This window comes from Telmatherina bonti, assembly GCF_933228915.1.
Source record: "Telmatherina bonti genome assembly, chromosome: 17".
NCBI lineage: Eukaryota > Metazoa > Chordata > Actinopteri > Atheriniformes > Telmatherinidae > Telmatherina > Telmatherina bonti.
Genome location: NC_136615.1, coordinates 36,157,101 through 36,178,807, shown reverse-complemented (window position 1 = coordinate 36,178,807; position 21,707 = coordinate 36,157,101). Strand labels below are relative to the sequence as shown.

Here is a 21,707-nt window from a genome sequence, read left to right as displayed (position 1 = left end):
CCAAGATACTTCTATGTGTGGACAAGCTCCACACAGTTGTCTAAAATAAAAACCAGCTCTGGATGGGGCCTGGTTCTCCTGAAGTCTACCACCATTTCTCTCTGAGGTGGCGAGGAACAGGTGATTGGAGTTGCACCATGCCACAAAGTCCTGGATCAGGCTCCTGTACTCCTTCTCCTCTCCACTCCCGATACATCCCACAGTTGCTGTGCCCTCAATGAACTTCTGTACGTGGCAGTATGGTGGACCTGAAATGTCACATCAAAACAAAAGACACAACAGTGATATTGCTTTTTTTTTTTATTATTTTTTGGTCATTATATTGTATGTGTATGTTTTTAGTTGTAAATATTTTTGAATAACTGTGCCAGCTATGACAGATGCATTGTTACCTTCCCAGGATTGGGCTGCCTGAGAGGACGTGATTGGCTGATCTGCCTTTAAAAGGAAGAAGAAAAACACGCCTGACTGGGGGCTCAGAGTGATGAAGCATATCTATGATCCTCCAAGTTCCCAGTGAAAGAAAGAACCAATCACCAAAACTCATGCAAAAAAACTTTGCACCTGCTGCCAGTGAAAACCTGGAGTGTTTTTATTGTCATGAGCCAGGTCAGGTTTGATTGTGGTCTGTCCGGTTCTAAAAAAAAAAAAGCACTACACCCAGTAAACCACCCACAGGTTTGTGGGTGGCATCATCTCCTGAGTCCAAAGTTTCTGAGGTTGAAGTTTGTTTCAAGTCGTTCCTTACAGATAGTTTTTTACTGTGAACAGGAAAGAGATAAGGTGCCTATCAAAATCCTACGTGATATGTCAGACTGTCATATGGTGATGTCCTGCCGCTGTCTACTGAGATTTTGTTCTGACATATGAGTTCATGGTATTGGGATGACTGTGCTGAGAGTGCCGTTGCACAGGATGCATTTGCAGTCGCAGCTTGTGAAGGGTCAGGTTAAAGTGGCCGTTTGTTCACAGCTCCCAATTAGTGGTGTTTCCTTTATTTTAGGAAACAATTTAGGTGCCGAAAAAGTTTTTCCATCCACCATAGTCGTCGATGCTCCGATATCCACGTCGCTCACTTCTGATCTTGCTGACCCTGTTATGCGCGCACAGGCTCGTAAATTTGGTGAACTGGTAGATTCGTTCATGACCTCCTTGGAGGGAAAGGATAAATTATGTTCAGAAGTTGTTGTAAAAACTGACCCAAGGGGAAATTTAAAAATGAAAATCTGTTACCTACTGACTCAGAGTTAAGTTTGAATGTAAATTGAGAAATGTAGATAAACTGCTCAAAAAATGATCCATCATTAACTCTGTGTCTGGCTTTGCAGGAGCTGCCGACAGTACATAACCTGCTTTCGTTTTAGATGATGGTGTGCTAATGAGAAAGTGGAGCCCTGCATCTGCTGAATTGTATGCTGTTAATGGTACCAATGTAGCATCGACTACAGATTCTTAGCCTAGCACAGGATACCTGTTTAGCAGGACACCTTGGTATTAATAAAACCTACCACCGTGTGCTGTGCAGTTTCTTTTGGCCTGGGTTGAAAACAGATGTGACTAAGTACTGTCGCACCTGCCAAACATGTCAGACAGCTGGAAAGCCTGACCAGCCTGCTCCACCGGTACCCTTGCATCTATTGGGGAGCCGTTTAAAAGGATTATATTGGACTGTGAAGGCCATCCATCCATCCATCCATCTTCTGCCGGTTATCCGGGGTCGGGTCGCGGGGGCAGCAGCCTAAGCAGGGAAGCCCAGACTTCCCTCTCCCCAGCCACATTTGGCAACTCTGCGGGGGGATCCCGAGGCGTTCCCAGGCCAGCCGAGAGATATAATCCCTCCAGCGTTTCCTGGGTCTTCCCCGGGGTCTCCTCCCAGAGGGACGTGCCTGGAACACCTTAGCAGGGAGGTCCAGGAGGCATCCTGACCAGATGCCCGTGCTACCTCAACTGGTTCCTCTCGATGCGGAGGAGCAGCGGCTCTACTCTGATCTCCTCCCGGATGACCGAGCTCCTCACCCTATCTCTAAGGGTGAGCCCGGCCACCCTGCGGAGGAAACTCATTTCAGCCGCCTGTATACGAGATCTCCTTCTTTCGGTCACGACCCACAGTTCATGACCATAGGTGAGGGTAGGAACGTAGATGGACTGATAAATCGAGAGCTTCGCCTTCTGGCTCAGCTCCTTCTTCACCACGACAGACCGGCGCAGAGTCCGCATTACTGCAGACGCCGCACCGATCCGTCTGTCGATCTCGCGCTCCATCCTTCCCTCACTCGTGAACAAGACCCCGAGATATTTAAACTCCTCCACTTGAGGCAGGACCTCACTCCCGACCCGGAGAGGACAATCCACCCTATTCCGGCTGAGGACCATGGTCTCAGATTTGGAGGTGCTGATTCTCATCCCAGCCGCTTCACACTCGGCTGCGAATCGCTCAAATGAGAGCTGGAGATCACGACCAGATGAAGCCAACAGGACCACGTCATCTGCAAAAAGCAGAGACCCAATCCTGAGGCCACCAAGTCGGATCCCCTCAACACCTCGGCTGCGCCTAGAAATTCTGTCCATATAAGTTATGAACAGAATCGGTGATAAAGGGCAGCCTTGGCGGAGTCCAACCCTCACCGGAAACGAATCCGACTTACTACTGGCAATGCGGACCAAGCTCTGACACCTGTCGTACAGGGACCGGACAGCTCGTACAAGGGGGTCCAGTACCCCATACTCCCGGAGTACCCCCACAGGAGCCCCCAGGGGGACACGGTCGAATGCCTTCTCCAGGTCCACAAAGCACATGTAGACTGGTTGGGCAAACTCCCATGCCCCCTCCAGGACCCCAAAGAGGGTATAGAGCTGGTCCACTGTTCCGCGACCAGGACGAAAACCACACTGCTCCTCCTCAATCCGGGATTCGACTATCCGGCGGACCCTCCTCTCCAGGACCCCTGAATAGACCTTACCAGGGAGGCTGAGGAGTGTGATTCCCCTGTAATTGGAACACACCTTCCGGTCCCCCTTCTTAAAAAGGGGGACCACCACCCCAGTCTGCCAATCCGGCGGTACTGCCCCCGATGTCCACGCGATGCTGCAGAGGCGTGTCAGCCAGGACAGCCCCACAGCATCCAGAGCCTTAAGGAACTCCGGGCGGATCTCACCCACCCCCGGGGCCGGGGCTTTTTGACCACCACAGTGACTTCAGCCCCAGAGATAGGAGAGTCCACCCCTGAGTCCGCCAGCTCTGCTTCCTCATCGGAAGACGTGTTGGTAGGATTGAGGAGGTCTTCGAAGTATTCCCTCCACCGACCCACAACGTCCCGAGTTGAGGTCAGCAGCTCCCCACCTCCACTGTACACAGTATTGATGGAGCACTGCTTCCCCTTCCTGAGCCGCCGGATGGTGGACCAGAATCTCCTCGAAGCCGTCCGGAAGTCTTTCTCCATGGCCTCGCCGAACTCCTCCCATGCCCGAGTTTTTGCCTCGGCAACGGCCGAAGCCGCATGCCGCTTAGCCCGCCGGTACCCATCAGCTGCCTCCAGAGTCCCACAGGCCAAGAAGGCCCGATAGGACTCCTCCTTCAGCTTGACGGCATCCCTCACTGCTGGTGTCCACCAACAAGTCCTGGGATTACCGCCACGACAGGCACCAACGACCTTACAGCACAGCTCCGGCCGGCCGCCTCAGCAATAGAGGCACGGAACACAGCCCATTCGGACTCAATGTCCCCCGCCTCACTCGGGACATGGTTGAAGCTCTGCTGAAGGTGGGAGTTGAAGCTCGCTCTGACGGGGGACTCAGCCAGACGTTCCCAGCAGACCCTCACAACACGTTTGGGCCTGCCAGATCCTCCCCCACCACCTGAGCCAACTCACCACCAGGTGGTGATCAGTTGACAGCTCCGCCCCCCTCTTCACCCAAGTGTCCAAGGCATGTGGCCGCAAGTCTGACGATACAACTACAAAATCGATCATGGAACTGCGGCCCAGGGAATCCTGATGCCAGGTGTACATATGGACACTCTTATGTTGGAACATGGTGTTCGTTATGGACAATCCATGATGAGCACAGAAGTCCAATAACAAAACACCATTTGGGTTCAGAGGGGGGGGACCATGCCTCCCAATCACTCCCCTCCAGGTCTCACTGTCATTGGCCACGTGAGCATTGAAGTCCCCCAGCAGAACAATGGAGTCCCCAGAAGAAGCACCCTCCAGCACTCCCTCCAAGGACTCCAGAAAGAGTGGGTACTCTGAACTGCTGTTCGGTGCATAAGCACAGACAACAGTCAGGACCTGTCCCCCCACCCGGAGGCGGAGGGAAACTACCCTTTCATCCACCGGGGTAAACCCCAACGTGCAGGCACCAAGCTGGGGGCTGATGAGAATGCCCACACCTGCTCAACGCCTCCCACCATGAGCAACTCCAGAGTGGAAGAAGGTCCAGCCCCTCTCGAGGGTTCTGGTTCCAGAGCCCAAGCCATGTGTCGAGGTGAGTCCAACTATATCTAGCCGGAACCGTTCAACCTCGCGCACAAGCTCAGGCTCCTTCCCCACCAGAGAGGTGACGTTCCACGTCCCTAGAGCCAGCTTCTGCAGCCGGGGATCGGACCGCCAGGGTCCCCGCCCCTTGCTGCCGCCCAGCTCACACTGCACCCGACCCCTACGGCTCCTCCCGCAGATGGTGAGCCCACGGGAGGTGGGGCCCATGTGACTCTTTCAGGCTGAGCCCAACCAGGCCCCATAGGCAAAGGCCCGGCCACCAAACGCTCGCTCTCGTATCCCACCTCCAGGCCTGGCTCTAGAGGGGGGTCCCGGTAACCCACGTCCGGGCAAGGGAACATTCATGCTCAGGTTGGTCGTCATCGTAGAGGTCGATGAACCGTGCTTGGTCTGGTCCCTCCCCTAGACACCTGTTTGCCATGGGTGACCCTACCAGGGGCATAAAGCCCCCGACAACATAGCTGCTAGGATCTTCGGGACGCACAAACCCCTCCACCACGATAAGGTGACGGCTCAGGGAGGGGGGTGACGGCTCAGGGAGGGGGGACTGTGAAGGCCCTTGACCTAAAACCAAATCCAGTCATCAGTACATCCTGTCATGTGTGCTGTTACTAGGTACCCAGTGGCAATTCCTCTGCATACACTAAAAGTCAAACTTGTGGTGAAAGTGCTGATCAAGTTTTTTTCCATATTTGGGTTACCAAAGGTAATCCAGACAGACCAAGGCACAAACTTCATGTCTAAGGTGTCTGCACAAGTTGTTAAAGAATTGAACATAAAACATTGAAAATCGAGTCCTTACCACCCGGAATCTTAAGGTAAGAAAGATTCCACCAAACTCTGAAATCCATGCTTAGAAAGTTCTGTGTAGAGTCTCAGAGAAAGTGGGATGAAGGCCTGCCTTTGCTTATGTTTTCTGGAAATCCCACAGGAGTCCTTGGGTTTCAGTCCCTGTGACCTGGTGTTCGGTCACCCAGTCTTCTGCATCTAATTAAAGAAAAATGGTTCTCAGACTCCCCTCAGGTAGAGTTTAACGTATTGGATTACGTTAGTTCCTTCCATGAACATCTTCGCCATATGTGTCAGGCTGTCTCAGGAAAACTTGGCGCAGGCTCAAGCCAAAATGAAACGGCACTTTGACAAAAAATCTGTGCTAAGGGTCTTCCAGCCAGGTGATCAAATTCTGGTGCTGTTGCCACTGCCTGGGTCCAGCCTACAATTAGATTTTCTGGTCCGTATGTGGTAGAACATAAAATCAGTGACACAGACTATGTAAGTAAAACTCATGATCATAAAAGGAAATCCTGTGTGTGTCACGGTGAAGTTAGCCGAGTGCAGGCTTTGAAACCTCAATACGATTTCCTCACTTTGTCACGTAATAAGAAACTTCATTGCTCCAGGACTTTGTTCTCAGATTGAATAAAAACTTCCTCCAATAGCAAGTATCTGTGTGGTATAATCCATATGCATAGGATACAGTGATAATCTGTTTCCAGGGAAACCGGAGATACAATTTGAAAAGTAAAACAAAAGTGTGAGAGTGCACAGAGCTGCTAGTAAGGCTGCCACTTGCACTGGTGTTGGATGTATATTTTTAATACTGAAGCAAAACCATTAAACCAGTAAGTCGAATATCTACCCAACCCGAACCTACACAACATATAGCAACAATCAGAAGAAGATTAACTGCATATTAGATGAGACATTTATTTATTTGATGGAAATTATAGGGATTTTTATCCTAATTTCAGCACTTTAACAGCCTTCCCTCTACATGTCAATCACATACACATTCAACCATGCCTCCCAATCACTCCCCTCCAGAACTCACTGTCATTGCCCAGATGAGCATTGAAGTCCCCCAGCAGAACAAATCAAATCAAATCAAACTTTATTTGTATAGCACTTTTCATGCTTAAAAACAATACAAAGTGCTTTACATAATAAAACAATTTACATAAAAATATTCAAAACACACACACATACACCCGTAGTCCCCTTTCACCCACCCACAACCACCCTCACCCATGCCCTGTTAGTCCTATAACAGTTAAAAGAAGATGAATGGCCAGGTACGTTTGTACCAGATGTGCACAAGGTAAGGAAACGATATCCTCAGGGAGCCTCTACACAAAGGGCTACCCCTGCCCATGGGCTACCCATGACCACCCAGGCAATCACCATGGGGGCCACCCGGGTCTGGGCAGACAGAACCCACGCCACAACTCTAAGGCTGCAGTACTGGATGAAGAGGATACCAATGAGGAGAGAACTGGAGTGATGACTAAAAATAATAAAATTTCCTAAAACAAAATCATTCCAAAAATAATAAAATTTATACTAATATGTAAATAAATATATAAAATATATAAATAGATCAAATTAACTAAAAATAAGAATAAATATAGGCTAATATAAGAATGTGAAAACTTAGTTATAAGCTAAACTAAAAAGGTAGGTCTTGAGGGTTTTTTAAAAACATCAACAGTCTCTGCAGCCCTGAGGCCCTCAGTCAGGCTGTTCCATAGGCGAGGCCCGTAATACTGAAATGTGGCCTCGCCATATGTTTTGGTACGAACTTTAGGAACAACTAAAAGGCTGGTACCTGAGGACCTCAGGTATGAGAACTCATACCTTAAAAACAGGTCAGATAAATAAGAAGGCCCAAGACCATTAAGACATTTATAAACCACTAAAAGAACCTTAAAATCAGTCCTGAATTGCACGGGGAGCCAATGCAGCGACTTTAAAACAGGTGTAATGTGTTCTCGCCCCCTGGTCCTTGTCAGAACTCGTGCCACCAAGTTCTGCAGTAGTTGTAAACTAGAAATACTCTGTTTGGGAAGACCAGAGAGCAGGGCATCACAGTAGTCTAGTCTAGTCTTTCAGTACAAGTGGAGCTGCTGTATCAATTGCTGTTTTTAATCTATTATTAAACTGATTAACAAATAAATCGCAGGAAGCAGTTAAGATCTCAGAAGATGTTTAGTATAAAATTTCAATAAAATTCTCAGCCACTTCAGAAGTAATATATCGTTTCCTCCCAGTTCTCACTGGGGCCCCCTGCTGGTTAAAACTGGTGACGTTAAAAAACACACAGTAGTGGTCTGATATGGCTAAATCCACGATAGAAGACACACTAACTGACAAGCCATAACTAATAATTAAATCTAATGTATGTCCTCGGTTGTGAGTCGGCTGTTTAGTATGTTGTGTAAAGTTAAAACAATCTAATAGACTTAAAAACCCTTTTGTCATTGAATCAGAGGGATTATCCATGTGTATGTTAAAATTACTTGATATGATGATAAAATTATAAGTGGCATGTATTGCTGATAAAAGTTTGGAAAATTCACTGATAAAAGCAGCATCATGTTTGGGTGGTCTGTACACAGTGATGCAGAGACTGTTAAAAACAAAAGCATGATGCTCAAAGGTGGTGTACTGATCTAAAAGTATCTGTCTGTTATTTAGGAGATTCTTTGTGATTGATGCAGTACCACCACCTTTCTTGTTACTTCTAAAGGAGAATAAAAAATTAAAATTTGGTGGTGAAGCCTCAGTAAGAATAACTGGTGCATCTATACCCAGCCATGTTTCAGTTAAAAATAAGCAATCAACCTTATTATCTAAAATCAGGTCATTGATAATGAAAGCCTTGTTAAAAAGGGAACGTACATTTAAAAGTGCCGTGTTTACTGTGACAGGTGACTTATGGACTGTAGGGTTGAATTGTTGATGCTTTAGAAGAGTTCTGAGATTGTTAAGGTTAGCAGAGGAACTATGATGGAATCTGGTTTTATATCTTTGACTAAGGATGACAGGGATTGGATGATTATTAATAAGAACAGACGGTCCAAGTCCAGTATTATATGTGTCAGAGGTGGAACTTAAAAACATAGGAACAGGGACCTGGGGGACATCAATCGGTGGGGGACGGGTTAGTTGGCGCAGGTGTGGGAAGTTGAGTGGAATGTGCATGCTGTAATCCATAGGCCAGGTTGGCAGACAAAAGGCGGGTGCCAGCTCGGTTCAGGTGAAGACCATCTGGACCAAAAAGATGTCGCCTTTCCCAGAAAATGTTGTAGTTGTCTATAAAGTTGACGTGAGCGCTGCAGGCAGAGGAGAGCCAGGTGTTCAGGCTGAGCAACCTGCTGAAGTGGCCCACTCCTCCACCACAGTTGGTCGTGGGGCCGGAGATGAAAACGTTCCGCTGGAGTGATGACAGTTTGTTAAAAAGCTCCATGAAATCACACTTTAAAAGCTCATATTGTTGCCTGGAGGTGTTGTTTTGACGTTTTACCTGAGGGTTGGAATCCAACACGTCTGGGAGTTTCTCCGCCATGTCTGACACGGTGGCTCCCGGAAATGCCAGGGTGAGAGCTCCCCTCAGACGGACGTTCCAGACGATGGAATCTCCGATGAACCAACATGGTGGCTTGTTGTTGGATGGTTGTCGCTGCAGGTTTAGTTCCCACGTCCTCCCCATCACGCTTCCGTGGCTGAGGACACCCAGAGTGCCATCTAACCGCGTCTCTCAGGAGTCGCCTTTGGTAAGTTGAGGGCAGGAAGACGCCGAAGGGCAACCCGGCACCGGACCCCCGTCCGCGGGGGCAGCGGCAAACAAGGGAGTCCCCAGAAGGAGCACCCTCCAACACTCCCTCCAAGGACTCCAGAAAGGGTGGGTACTCTGAACTGGGTACTGCAGAGTACCCACCCTTTTCTATTTATCAAAATGGCAACTCCTGTCTGGAGTTATAGCAGGTGGAGTAAACATGAGGAAAATGGGATGTAAAGAGAGCATCCACTGAAGTATTTGTCATATGAATCTCCTGTAAGAACACAATGTCTGCCTGTAGATCATTTAGCCTGTTGAAGGTTTTTAGTCTCTTCTCTCTTGTCCCAGCTCCGTGAATATTTCACGTGATAAACCTAAGTAACATCATGCTTGAGGTGACAGGGTGAGTGTTAGATGCTTCCACTTGATGTGAATGTGTGTAAGTATGTATGCCTTGTGTTGTGTGACTGTATTGATTGTGACTAAATATGTCTGAAATAATAACAGTGAGAGTGTTGGGTTATGTATGTAAGTGTTATCTAATGCACTGTGTAGCTTTGCATCTGTGTTATTTAGTTCTGTGAGGTGGCAGCTAAAAAAGAAAGAAAGAAAGAAAGTATGGAAGAAGTGAGAAAAAGATGAGCCAGAAGTTGACCAAAAGAGGAAAGTGGGTGGAAAGGAAAAACAAACCCATAAGGAGATGTGTTTTGTGAAAGAGACTGGCAGTGTTGTTGTCTATTGTGAGCAAACATTAAGCTCTGAGATTTAAACCCAGTGAGATTTATTAGCCTTAATATCACCAGTGCAAAACATGCAGAGTGTGGATATATATCTGAGGTTAGTAGAGCCAGGGAGTGGTAGTATGGTCACGATGTAGCTGGCCATTGACATAGAGCTTGTCCACCGAGATGACGCGCGGGCTCCTCCGTCCAGGAATTTCCTCCTGATGGGGAACAAGATCTTACGACGCTCCAGGATCTCTCTGGGAAACTGATCGCTCATGCTTATATTAGTCCCACGGAGCTGTCTCCCACAACGCTTCACCACTTCTTTTTCTTTGTGTAGCACGAATTTAGCAACTATTGGTCTTGGTTTGCCCTCCAATATTTTTCTCCCCTCATGCGATGAACACGGTGAAAGGAGATGGCGTTTACCTTCTAGACTATGCTTCAATGACTGGAACTCCCAGTGTAGAACTTCCAGCAGGGAAAGCCTGGCGTCTAGGCTGGATAACTTCCTGTCGATGGAGATTAGGATATCCGTCATAACACTACCTGTTGGAGAACCTGGAGAGGTTACTTCAGGGGAATCTGCTAGGTGAACACGAACACTCTTGGAGGTGGAACCGGTTTTGCATGCCGTCGCCGCAGTGTTCCTGGTTTGCTCCATTACAATCCACTGCAAGCTTTCTTTGATGACCTCTGTCAGGCTGGTGAGATCTTCTTCATTGTTATCCAGAATGACCGGGTTGGTGTGATTGGAGTTTTTAAATGTTTTAACTTCTTCGTTTAATTCCTCACCGTTAGCCTGGTAATAAAGTTTTTGTTTACTTCAGTAGCGCGCCATGTTGATCCTGCCAAATCTCGCCGAGTCTCGCGTTACTGCATTCTCTTTCGCGTCACAAGCCTCAATATCTGTCTGATTCCTGATCTAATAAAATCAAACCCTTTGACTTAAAACATAGAGAAAAAAATACCCTCAGCATCATGATAAAACATTTACTTTAAGATTATTTATATTTTGTTTGTTGTTAGGATTAGTAAATCTGTAATAAATATGTTTTTGTGAGACTTTATAGGGGTGCATGGTGGTATGGAGCTTTGAACAGTGTTTCCAGGTACCCCAGCTTCCTCCCAAAGCATGGTAGGTTAATGGATCTTTCTAAATTCTCCCTAGGAATGAGAGTGAACAGTTGTTTGTCTCTCTGTGTTGAGACTGGCGATGTGTCGAGGGTGTGACCTTTGACCCTGAATTGGATAAAACAGTTTTTGAAATGGATTGATGAAATTTAAAAGACAGACACAGGTGTACTGTTTTTAATTATTCAATGATAAAAAAAATAATGGCAGACATCACACTCACTTTTAGGATCAGTCAACATAATGTGCCCCATCCGTTTCTCCAGATCTACATACCACTGTCACAGCTCAAGTTCCAGTTGCACCTCTGTCTGCCTTATTTTGCATTCTTTTGAAAGCTGTGGTGCTTTCAAGCCTCAAACTTAGAAAATATGTTATTGGCTTTGGATGAATACATTGTATTTAATGAAAATGATGAAGACATATAAGATCCACAATTGTTAAAGAAATGGTTGATTGATTAAAATTATGAGTTTAAACTTTCAAGGATAGTTTGTGCAGCTGACCATCAAAAACACATTTCTCAGCTAATCCACAATGAAGAAACAAAGTGTATCATTCAATTTTATTTATATATTGTCATGTTTGCACATAGCCAGTTTTAACTGTTTTAAATTTTTAAACAGTCTGATTTTACAGAGCTAAAAGTGGCATAGTGATGACATCTACTTGCCTTTGGGATCAAGCATTGGCATGTAAGGCGGGAAGAGAAACTTCCATGATTCATCCCAACCTGAGAGTAGCTTGAAGGACATATGCTTTTTCACATTTCCAGGCCGGACCAAGAACTTCCAGGCCTCAGTCCACTCTTCAAAGAACTTGTCTTTGTCTTTGTCATCAGACGCAAGCTTTTTCGCCGAACCACGGCCTTTCTTGGAACGTGGCTGGGCTTTACTCCAGAGGTGGCATCCAGCCCATTTCTTCTCTAATTGCTTGTCCCTCTCCTTCTCCATGCCAGAGTATAAAGGCCTCCTTACTCTGGTTATCTTTGTGAAAATATGCCTCGGATCACTGGGCACCGAAAGCTTTCTTTTGTCTTTGGTCTGTCCATTGGCACCCTGCAAGAACCGGTAGGAGTTTTCCCAAAACTTGAAGTTGGCAGTGCTGTTGCTTAAGTTAAATTTAATACCTTTCGTCTTCTTTGCCTTTGACCACATAACTGAGTAGAAAGCAGGGTTCAGACCAGATTTCGTCCAGGTCTGGTTCAGTTTGGGCATAGGGTTGGCAAACCTGAATGACCTTCCCCACACAGATCCATACTCGCTTGCAAGGGGGTCTTGCTGCTGTTTCAAGCGATTGCTTGTACCCTGGCCAGACACTCCTGAAGATCCATAATAACTGGGTTGGTGCTGCAGAGTGGATTCAGCAGTCCACGAGGAGTCCCACTCTTTCTCAGGGTATCTTTCTCTGAACTTTTTTTGGTCAAAAGAGCAGCTTATTTTAGCTTTGGCTTTCTCTACAGAAATCAGCTTCTTTTGGCATTGGATTTCTGCTGCTTCATCCACCTGCTTGTCTCTATGTGCCTTGTCAGTCCAGGGCAGCGTGGACCATTTCCAAGCTTCCCTCCACTCAATAAGTGCAGGTTTGTCATGATGGAACTGAGTTTCGGAGAACATCCAGGCTTGTTGCCAGTCAGAAATAAACCCTGTTCGTTCTACTTCTTCCCATGAGTCACTGTGATGATGGGACAGCACGTTTGACTTCCCTTTGTAGCTTTGCTCCTTGCTTTGTCCCGGCTCTGATCGATGCTCGCTTCTTGAAAACCTCCATGATTCTCCCCAAATCCGTTCCCCAGTAGGACCATTTTTCGGGAACTCCACAGGTGCAAACTCATTCTGGTGCCTCTCCCAGTTCACCCGGATTTGATTTGTGGTGGTCCAGCCCTGCTGCCATTGCTCTGGCTCCTGATTAAAGGGCTTGCAGGTATATCTCCATGAGTCTTTCCAGTCAGAGGTATTGGGCTTTTTGTCTCCTCCTTTCTCTGACTCTCTAAAAGGCTTCAGTGGATTACGCCTCATTTTTCTCCTCTCCATTCTCATTCTATGTTTTATCATCTTCCATGACTCCTTCCAGTCTGAGGAAGGTAACATATTTTGCAGCTGTTGCATATGAAGAGACTTCAACTGGGAAAATTCTCTCCTTGATTGATGAATCACATCATATTTCAGTTGCTCATAGTGTGGATCTGGTGGCATTGAGATTCGATCTTCCTTAAGTGTTTTGTCTGGAGTCTGAGTGTCCATCTTTGGTAGTGGTGCCTTCAGGACTTTATCTATTTCTTCACTTGGTTTTGAGTTGTTTTTTGTTACTTGCCATGAGGTATTCCACTCACTGGGAGACTCAAAGCCCTTACAAAAGTGCTTGTGCAAATTTCTATAGTAGTGTGAATGAGGTATGATGAACATGATATCATTTAAATTGGCCTCTTTCTGCAGACCTTGATCATCAAAGCCATCAGAGTTATTGTGATTGCTGAAGCTGACTGTAGCGGCTCTCCAGGAACTGACCCACTGTGAACCCAGAGCTTTCTGAGCCAAAGGCTTGAAGTCATTGCCACCACGGTGGTTCATGAGCTGCCAACTTTCCTCCCACTCTGGGCTCATTTCTCCTTCATTACCCTGCTTGTTAGCCACGGAATTGCTCCTTAAATCATTATTGAAAACAGTAGGATGATTCTGCTGATTAGCAGGCTTGGTGGACTGCCATGAATCACTCCACTCTGACAAATACAACGATTCATTATGGTGCTGGGTTTCCATCAGCTTGGTGAAGTATCCAGTTTTGGGGCCACACTCCTCATTTACATAGTCCTTCTTCATTTTGTCAGCTCTTTGCCATGAAACTTTCCATTCCTCAACAGGAAGACTTAGGTCTAGCTGCTTTGAGTCCACCGTCCTGTAGTCCAATTTTCTCCAGAAGTGAAGGCTGTGAGGATCAATCACATTTGGCTCACTTGACCAATGCTTGCCTTCTTCAGAGGGAGGTTGCTGGGTGGAAAACATCCAGCACTGGCCCCAGTTTGAGCCAGCTGTAGAGCCTTCTGGTGTTGGTGGTAAAGACTTATTGTACTTCCATGCCTTTCCCCACACCATAGTTGAAGGTTGAGTTTGAGTGATGAACATAAGTAACTGCAATTTATTGAAACTCTTGTCCTGCCCTTTTTTGTCCTTGTAAGCTGGAGTTGGAGTAGAGAAACCTTTGCTTGGGGCTCCTGGTCTGCTAAGTGAAGCTGAACCTCCACGAGGTGGAGCTGTATGCAGTGAAGCAACACGAGTAGTCTGGGGCTTGCTTTTCCACACATTTTCATCAGACTGAGTCTCAGCTTGACGTTTAGTTTTCCTTTCTGTTCTTTTGTATCCTCCATTTTTGGCAGCTAGACGGCTTTCCCAGTCCTGGTTAATGCTGTGAAGATAAATTAGAGTTAATGTGTTAATTTAGGTTAGGTAGTGAGACCACGCCTTAACCACCATAATCACCTGGCAAGCCTTCTTTTCTTGCTTCACTTCCTCAAGTTCCCATTTTGTCTGACTTTCTCAACTACACCCTTTCCTGTCCCCATTCTCAACATCTTCTATTCTGTCTTCACATCACTCCTATTTGCTGTCTCTTTATCCCGCCTTCCATTTTCCCACTAGCCTCTCCCTACCTCCTCCTTATTCCTAACCCTCATTCTTGTCTCTTCTTCCTTCCATTAACTTTTGTCCTTCTTTCTTTTCTATTCTTTTTCTTCTTTACCTCTGCTGTCTCTGTTCACCTCCCATTTTGCACTCACTTTTTCCCCCCCTTTTTGTTTCTTCTTTTGTATCCCTTCCCTCCTTTCTCTTTTAGGTACCAGCTTAAGGAACATAAGCTGGTCTCCTAAAGATCCCAGAATGTGACCCCATCCCAAGTCTCCCTGACTAGCTTACTAATTCACTGCCCCAGATGTTCATTCCACATCCTTCTTCCTTCAACTTATTTAAACCACTTTAGCAATAGACAATAGACAGTTGTGATGTAGTCCTTGCTAAGGAAATAGCACATCAATTTCCACAACTAGGTCAAAATATTAAAGGGCTTTATTGGATGTCATAGCAAACTGTAAAAATAAAAAATGAGAAACATTTCCTTTATATTCCTGAAATATACATGAAAGTAGACATAGACATAAACCTTAATGCTCCTGATAATGCTGCTCAACAGTCATATGAAGTGGAATGCAGCCCAGGGGGCAGAAAATAGGTTTGAAACATGCCATGCACATAGCATTGTCCATAGCAACCATGTAAGCAACGGACATATAAAAAAACTTATAAAGTTTTTCTATTCAATAATCTAATTTGGTTAAGATCCATTGGAGACCAGTAGGAGATTTTTAATATGCAGAAGGATTTGAGGTCTGCAGACACATGACAGAATGCCTTCAGCGAGTTGGACACTCACTGGTTCAGAGCAGCCTGAACAGATCAATAATATACTGAAGACAGATTTGGCCAACAATCTGAGCTGTGCAGTATCACTTCCTGCCAAGCTCTGACTTCTTTCTACATTGATATTTGTAATGTTGCAGACCTCGATGCACTCTAAACATTGTCCAGCATACTGCAGGAACTTTAAGGTAGATCATGAAAACACTTGGTATCACTTTGTCCAAGTATTCATGACACCTCGCACTAAATCTGTTCAGCTGCTTGAGCCGTCCAAGAATTCGTGACATGCATTCTGACACATGCAGGAATCAGATGTCAAAGTTATCTTCTGACCTTTCAGTGCTGTAACTTATCAAATTTCCTGCACCAGACACCTTCATTTCCAGAAAGTTGGCCTCAACAATTCTGCAGTGATGGGCTGAATAATCACAGACATTCATTGTGCTACTGAGCAGAAAAAAAGTTGTCAGTCTTTTTGTCATTGTCACCTCCTTTCCAATCCTGTCCACAGCTATAACCAAATCTGTTCTTTAGATTGCAGGCCATTCAAAGTAAGCTGTCATTTAACAGTGCTGATCTAGTGTTCACAGGCACTCACATGAATGACATGGCCTGGCCAAGCTCATTAAAGGCAGATATAGTCATGCTTGCGTTGTGCATTGACAGTTTCTTTGAGCCTTAATGTAAGAAACATTAGACCAGTCCAGGAAATCTATATCAAAATAGGCAATGATTGGGAGTGGTGGTGGTTCTATTTGCTATAATGTGCAAAGAAAGACTGACCCAGTGTTAACGTGAGGAGACCAGGAAGGGGAAAAAAATCTCATCTGCAGATTAACAGGACACAGGATGGATGTGAGGATAATCATTTTAGGTGCTTAAGTAATTATTTTCAGTTTCAAATGGATATTAAATTTAATATTCACATTGCCTTATTCGGCCTGTACATGTGTACCTGCCTCTCGCCCAATGATTGCTGGCATAGATTCCATCGTCTTGCTACCTTGCACTGAACGGGAACCTAGAAACAAGCTGAAAGAGAGGCAGGAGCCCCACCAAATCTAGGTGAGATGCCGGAACTCAACCACATCTACATGAGATGCAGGAACCCAACCACATCTACATGAGATGCAGGAACCCAACCACATCTACATGAGATGCAGAACCCAACCACATCTACATGAGATGCAGAACCCAACCACATCTACATGAGATGCAGAACCCAACCACATCTACATGAGATGCAGGAACCCGACCACATCTACATGAGATGCAGGAACCCGACCACATCTACATGAGATGCAGGAACCCAACCACATCTACATGAGATGCAGGAACCCAACCACATCTACATGAGATGCAGAACCCAACCACATCTACATGAGATGCAGGAACCCGACCACATCTACATGAGATGCAGGAACCCGACCACATCTACATGACATGGAGGAACCCAACCACATCTACATGAGATGGAGGAACCCAACCACATCTACATGAGATGGAGGAACCCAACCACATCTACATGAGATGCAGGAACCCAACCACATCTACATGAGATGCAGAACCCAACCACATCTACATGAGATGCAGGAACCCAACCACATCTACATGAGATGCAGGAACCCAACCACATCTACATGAGATGCAGGAACCCAACCACATCTACATGAGATGCAGAACCCAACCACATCTACATGAGATGCAGGAACCCGACCACATCTACATGAGATGCAGGAACCCGACCACATCTACATGACATGGAGGAACCCAACCACATCTACATGAGATGGAGGAACCCAACCACATCTACATGAGATGGAGGAACCCAACCACATCTACATGAGATGCAGAACCCAACCACATCTACATGAGATGCAGAACCCAACCACATCTACAAGAGATGCAGGAACCCAACCACATCTACAAGAGATGCAGAACCCAACCACATCTACATGAGATGCAGGAACCCAACCACATCTACAAGAGATGCAGAACCCAACCACATCTACATGAGATGCAGGAACCCAACCACATCTACATGAGATGCAGGAACCCAACCACATCTACAAGAGATGCAGGAACCCAACCACATCTACATGAGATGCAGGAACCCAACCACATCTACATGAGATGCAGGAACCCAACCACATCTACATGAGATGCAGGAACCCAACCACATCTACAAGAGATGCAGGAACCCAACCACATCTACAAGAGATGCAGGAACCCAACCACATTTAAATGAGATGCAGGAACTCAACCACATCTACATGAGATGCAGGAACCCAACCACATCTACATGAGATGCAGGAACCCAACCACATCTACATGAGATGCAGGAACCCAACCACATCTACATGAGATGGACGAACCCAACCACATCTACATGAGATGGACGAACCCAACCACATCTACATGAGATGCAGGAACCCAACCACATCTACATGAGATGCAGGAACCCAACCACATCTACATGAGATGCAGGAACCCAACCACATCTACATGAGATGCAGGAACCCAACCACATCTACATGAGATGCAGGAACCCAACCACATCTACATGAGATGCAGAACCCAACCACATCTACATGAGATGCAGGAACCCAACCACATCTACATGAGATGCAGAACCCAACCACATCTACATGAGATGCAGAACCCAACCACATCTACATGAGATGCAGAACCCAACCACATCTACATGAGATGCAGGAACCCAACCACATCTACATGAGATGCAGGAACCCAACCACATCTACATGAGATGCAGGAACCCAACCACATCTACATGAGATGGAGGAACCCAACCACATCTACATGAGATGCAGGAACCCAACCACATTTAAATGAGATGCAGGAACTCAACCACATCTACATGAGATGCAGGAACCCAACCACATCTACATGAGATGCAGGAACCCAACCACATTTAAATGAGATGCAGGAACTCAACCACATCTACATGAGATGCAGGAACCCAACCACATCTACATGAGATGCAGGAACCCAACCACATCTACATGAGATGCAGGAACCCAACCACATCTACATGAGATGGACGAACCCGACCACATCTACATGAGATGGACGAACCCAACCACATCTACATGAGATGCAGAACCCAACCACATCTACATGAGATGCAGGAACCCAACCACATCTACATGAGATGCAGGAACCCGACCACATCTACATGAGATGCAGGAACCCAACCACATCTACATGAGATGCAGAACCCAACCACATCTACATGAGATGCAGAACCCAACCACATCTACATGAGATGCAGAACCCAACCACATCTACATGAGATGCAGGAACCCAACCACATCTACATGAGATGCAGGAACCCAACCACATCTACATGAGATGCAGGAACCCGACCACATCTACATGAGATGCAGGAACCCGACCACATCTACATGAGATGCAGAACCCAACCACATCTACATGAGACGCAGGAACCCAACCACATCTACATGAGATGCAGAACCCAACCACATCTACATGAGATGCAGGAACCCGACCACATCTACATGAGATGCAGGAACCCAACCACATCTACATGACACGCAGGAACCCAACCACATCTACATGAGATGCAGAACCCAACCACATCTACATGAGATGCAGAACCCAACCACATCTACATGAGATGCAGAACCCAACCACATCTACATGAGATGCAGAACCCAACCACATCTACATGAGATGCAGGAACCCAACCACATCTACATGAGATGCAGAACCCAACCACATCTACATGAGATGCAGGAACCCAACCACATCTACATGAGATGCAGAACCCAACCACATCTACATGAGATACAGGAACCCAACCACATCTACATGAGATGCAGGAACCCAACCACATCTACATGAGATGCAGAACCCAACCACATCTACATGAGATGCAGAACCCAACCACATCTACATGAGATGCAGGAACCCAACCACATCTACATGAGATGCAGAACCCAACCACATCTACATGAGATGCAGGAACCCAACCACATCTACATGAGATGCAGAACCCAACCACATCTACATGAGATGCAGAACCCAACCACATCTACATGAGATGCAGAACCCAACCACATCTACATGAGATGCAGGAACCCAACCACATCTACATGAGATGCAGAACCCAACCACATCTACATGAGATGCAGGAACCCAACCACATCTACATGAGATGCAGGAACCCAACCACATCTACATGAGATGCAGAACCCAACCACATCTACATGAGATGCAGGAACCCAACCACATCTACATGAGATGCAGAACCCAACCACATCTACATGAGATGCAGAACCCAACCACATCTACATGAGATGCAGAACCCAACCACATCTACATGAGATGCAGGAACCCAACCACATCTACATGAGATGCAGAACCCAACCACATCTACATGAGATGCAGGAACCCAACCACATCTACATGAGATGCAGAACCCAACCACATCTACATGAGATGCAGAACCCAACCACATCTACATGAGATGCAGGAACCCAACCACATCTACATGAGATGCAGGAACCCAACCACATCTACATGAGATGGACGAACCCAACCACATCTACATGAGATGCAGGAACCCAACCACATCTACATGAGATGCAGAACCCAACCACATCTACATGAGATGCAGAACCCAACCACATCTACATGAGATGCAGAACCCAACCACATCTACATGAGATGCAGAACCCAACCACATCTACATGAGATGCAGAACCCAACCACATCTACATGAGATGCAGAACCCAACCACATCTACATGAGATGCAGAACCCAACCACATCTACATGACATACATTTCTCAGACTAAGACAGGACTTGGAAGGGGTGGTTATGGAGTGTTTTCATTTCTAACACACACAGATTAACTCTGTTATTCAGCTTGTGGTTTCCTCTGTAGGTTGGTCTGATCAGCTTGTGGAATGTAACAAACCCCAAGTACTTGCTCCTTGTATCTGGTTTCTAGTTTTATAGATGACATAAGTAAAAGCTGCTTCTTACACAGGCAGAGCACTCTTCTCTATCCGTTCCTGCTCCAGCTGCAGCTTTACTCCATACTCTCGCACTCGGATCTCCCAGACATTCTTCATGATGGAGGCATCGCAGCCAACCACTTCCGCACCCTTCTCACTCGACATCTTCAAGCCCCTGCAAACACAAAGAACCCCTCAAGGATTATTATATCCAGACCTTTCTGCTTTTGAATGCTGACAAAATATCCAGAAATTCTCAGAAGGCATCAGAAAGATGAATCAACTCTACCTCACACTGGTGATAATCTGTATGATCTGAGCTGCGACTCTGCTGACAGCTCTGCTAATATAAACCAGCCCTTGGGAGTCTCTAAGCAGGATATTTAAAGGGTTGTCCAAAGTAAAAATAGAACACACAAGAAGATGTCATGCCTTCTTTTAACACATGTGTCAGCTGTTTTGGATACAGTAGGTTAATGTTTCAAGTTCTGATGTTTCGGCCTTTAAATGGTTTAGTGCATAAAATGACATTCCATATGGACATAAATGTAGAGATTTAAATCTAATCCACAGCTTCCAGCCTAGTGTCCAGGAAATTATGCTGCTGTTTTACATTCCTGGAAACCTAAAGTACGTACAGTATGTATTTTTGGGCTGTTCTGTATGTAGGTTATGTCACTTGTGCAGAGCCAGGACATGCTTTTCTTGCCCCCCTGAAGCTGATTTTATTATTTTCAAAACTTTAACCCAGTTCCCCCAGTGAGAAAAGAAATGAAAAAAGTAAAGACACAGGACAAGACACCAACTACTAGGTTAACTAATAATCACGTTGAGTTGAGTAGATTCATCTGAGTGATTATGTTTAATGAATATGCTTTTCTGGAGCAAAGTTACATCATATAAACTGAAACTTTATGTAATTCATTTTCTTGCTATTTCAAAAGATAAGAATTTTTTTTTTTTTTTTCTTTCACATTTTCTCCCAGCTCCTTTTCGTTTTTTATTTTTCTATCTGTATGATAGTATAACGTAGATTAACACTTTTGTACATCCACACATTGTTTTCCTGCATTTCTTTACTGGGACAAAGTTACTGATGACGTCACCATGTGAACTCTGGCCACTTTTACATGAGAGTTTTAATTATACTTAAATTCCATAAAAAAGCTAAGTCCACTTTAAACACATGAAAAATTACCATAAAAACACCTAATTCTAAATGAAAATTATGATTTGCAATTAAACTTAATTCTGAAATAAGTGGCTTATTTATTCCCATTTTAAATCTGAACTGATTAATTCTCGAAAATTATTCTGCTGAAAGTTAATTGAAGTTGTTCTGCGAAGCTAGCTGCTGCCCAATAAAGTAAATGGAGCTTACC

At 45.7% G+C, this 21,707-nt stretch overlaps 1 protein-coding gene across 1 annotated transcript; it reads right to left on the bottom strand.

Annotated features, from left to right (window-relative positions):
* Positions 1–11,076: 11,076 nt before the first annotated feature.
* On the bottom strand, positions 11,077–20,674 carry LOC306768713 (uncharacterized protein). Its single transcript, XM_079257130.1, has 3 exons — positions 20,615–20,674; positions 20,354–20,500; positions 11,077–14,315 (listed from the first exon to the last, which is right to left on the bottom strand). Exons 2-3 carry the CDS (start codon positions 20,488–20,490, stop codon positions 11,579–11,581), a joined length of 2,874 nt encoding a protein of 957 aa, XP_079113256.1. The 5' UTR covers positions 20,491–20,500; positions 20,615–20,674; the 3' UTR covers positions 11,077–11,578.
* Positions 20,675–21,707: the final 1,033 nt, after the last annotated feature.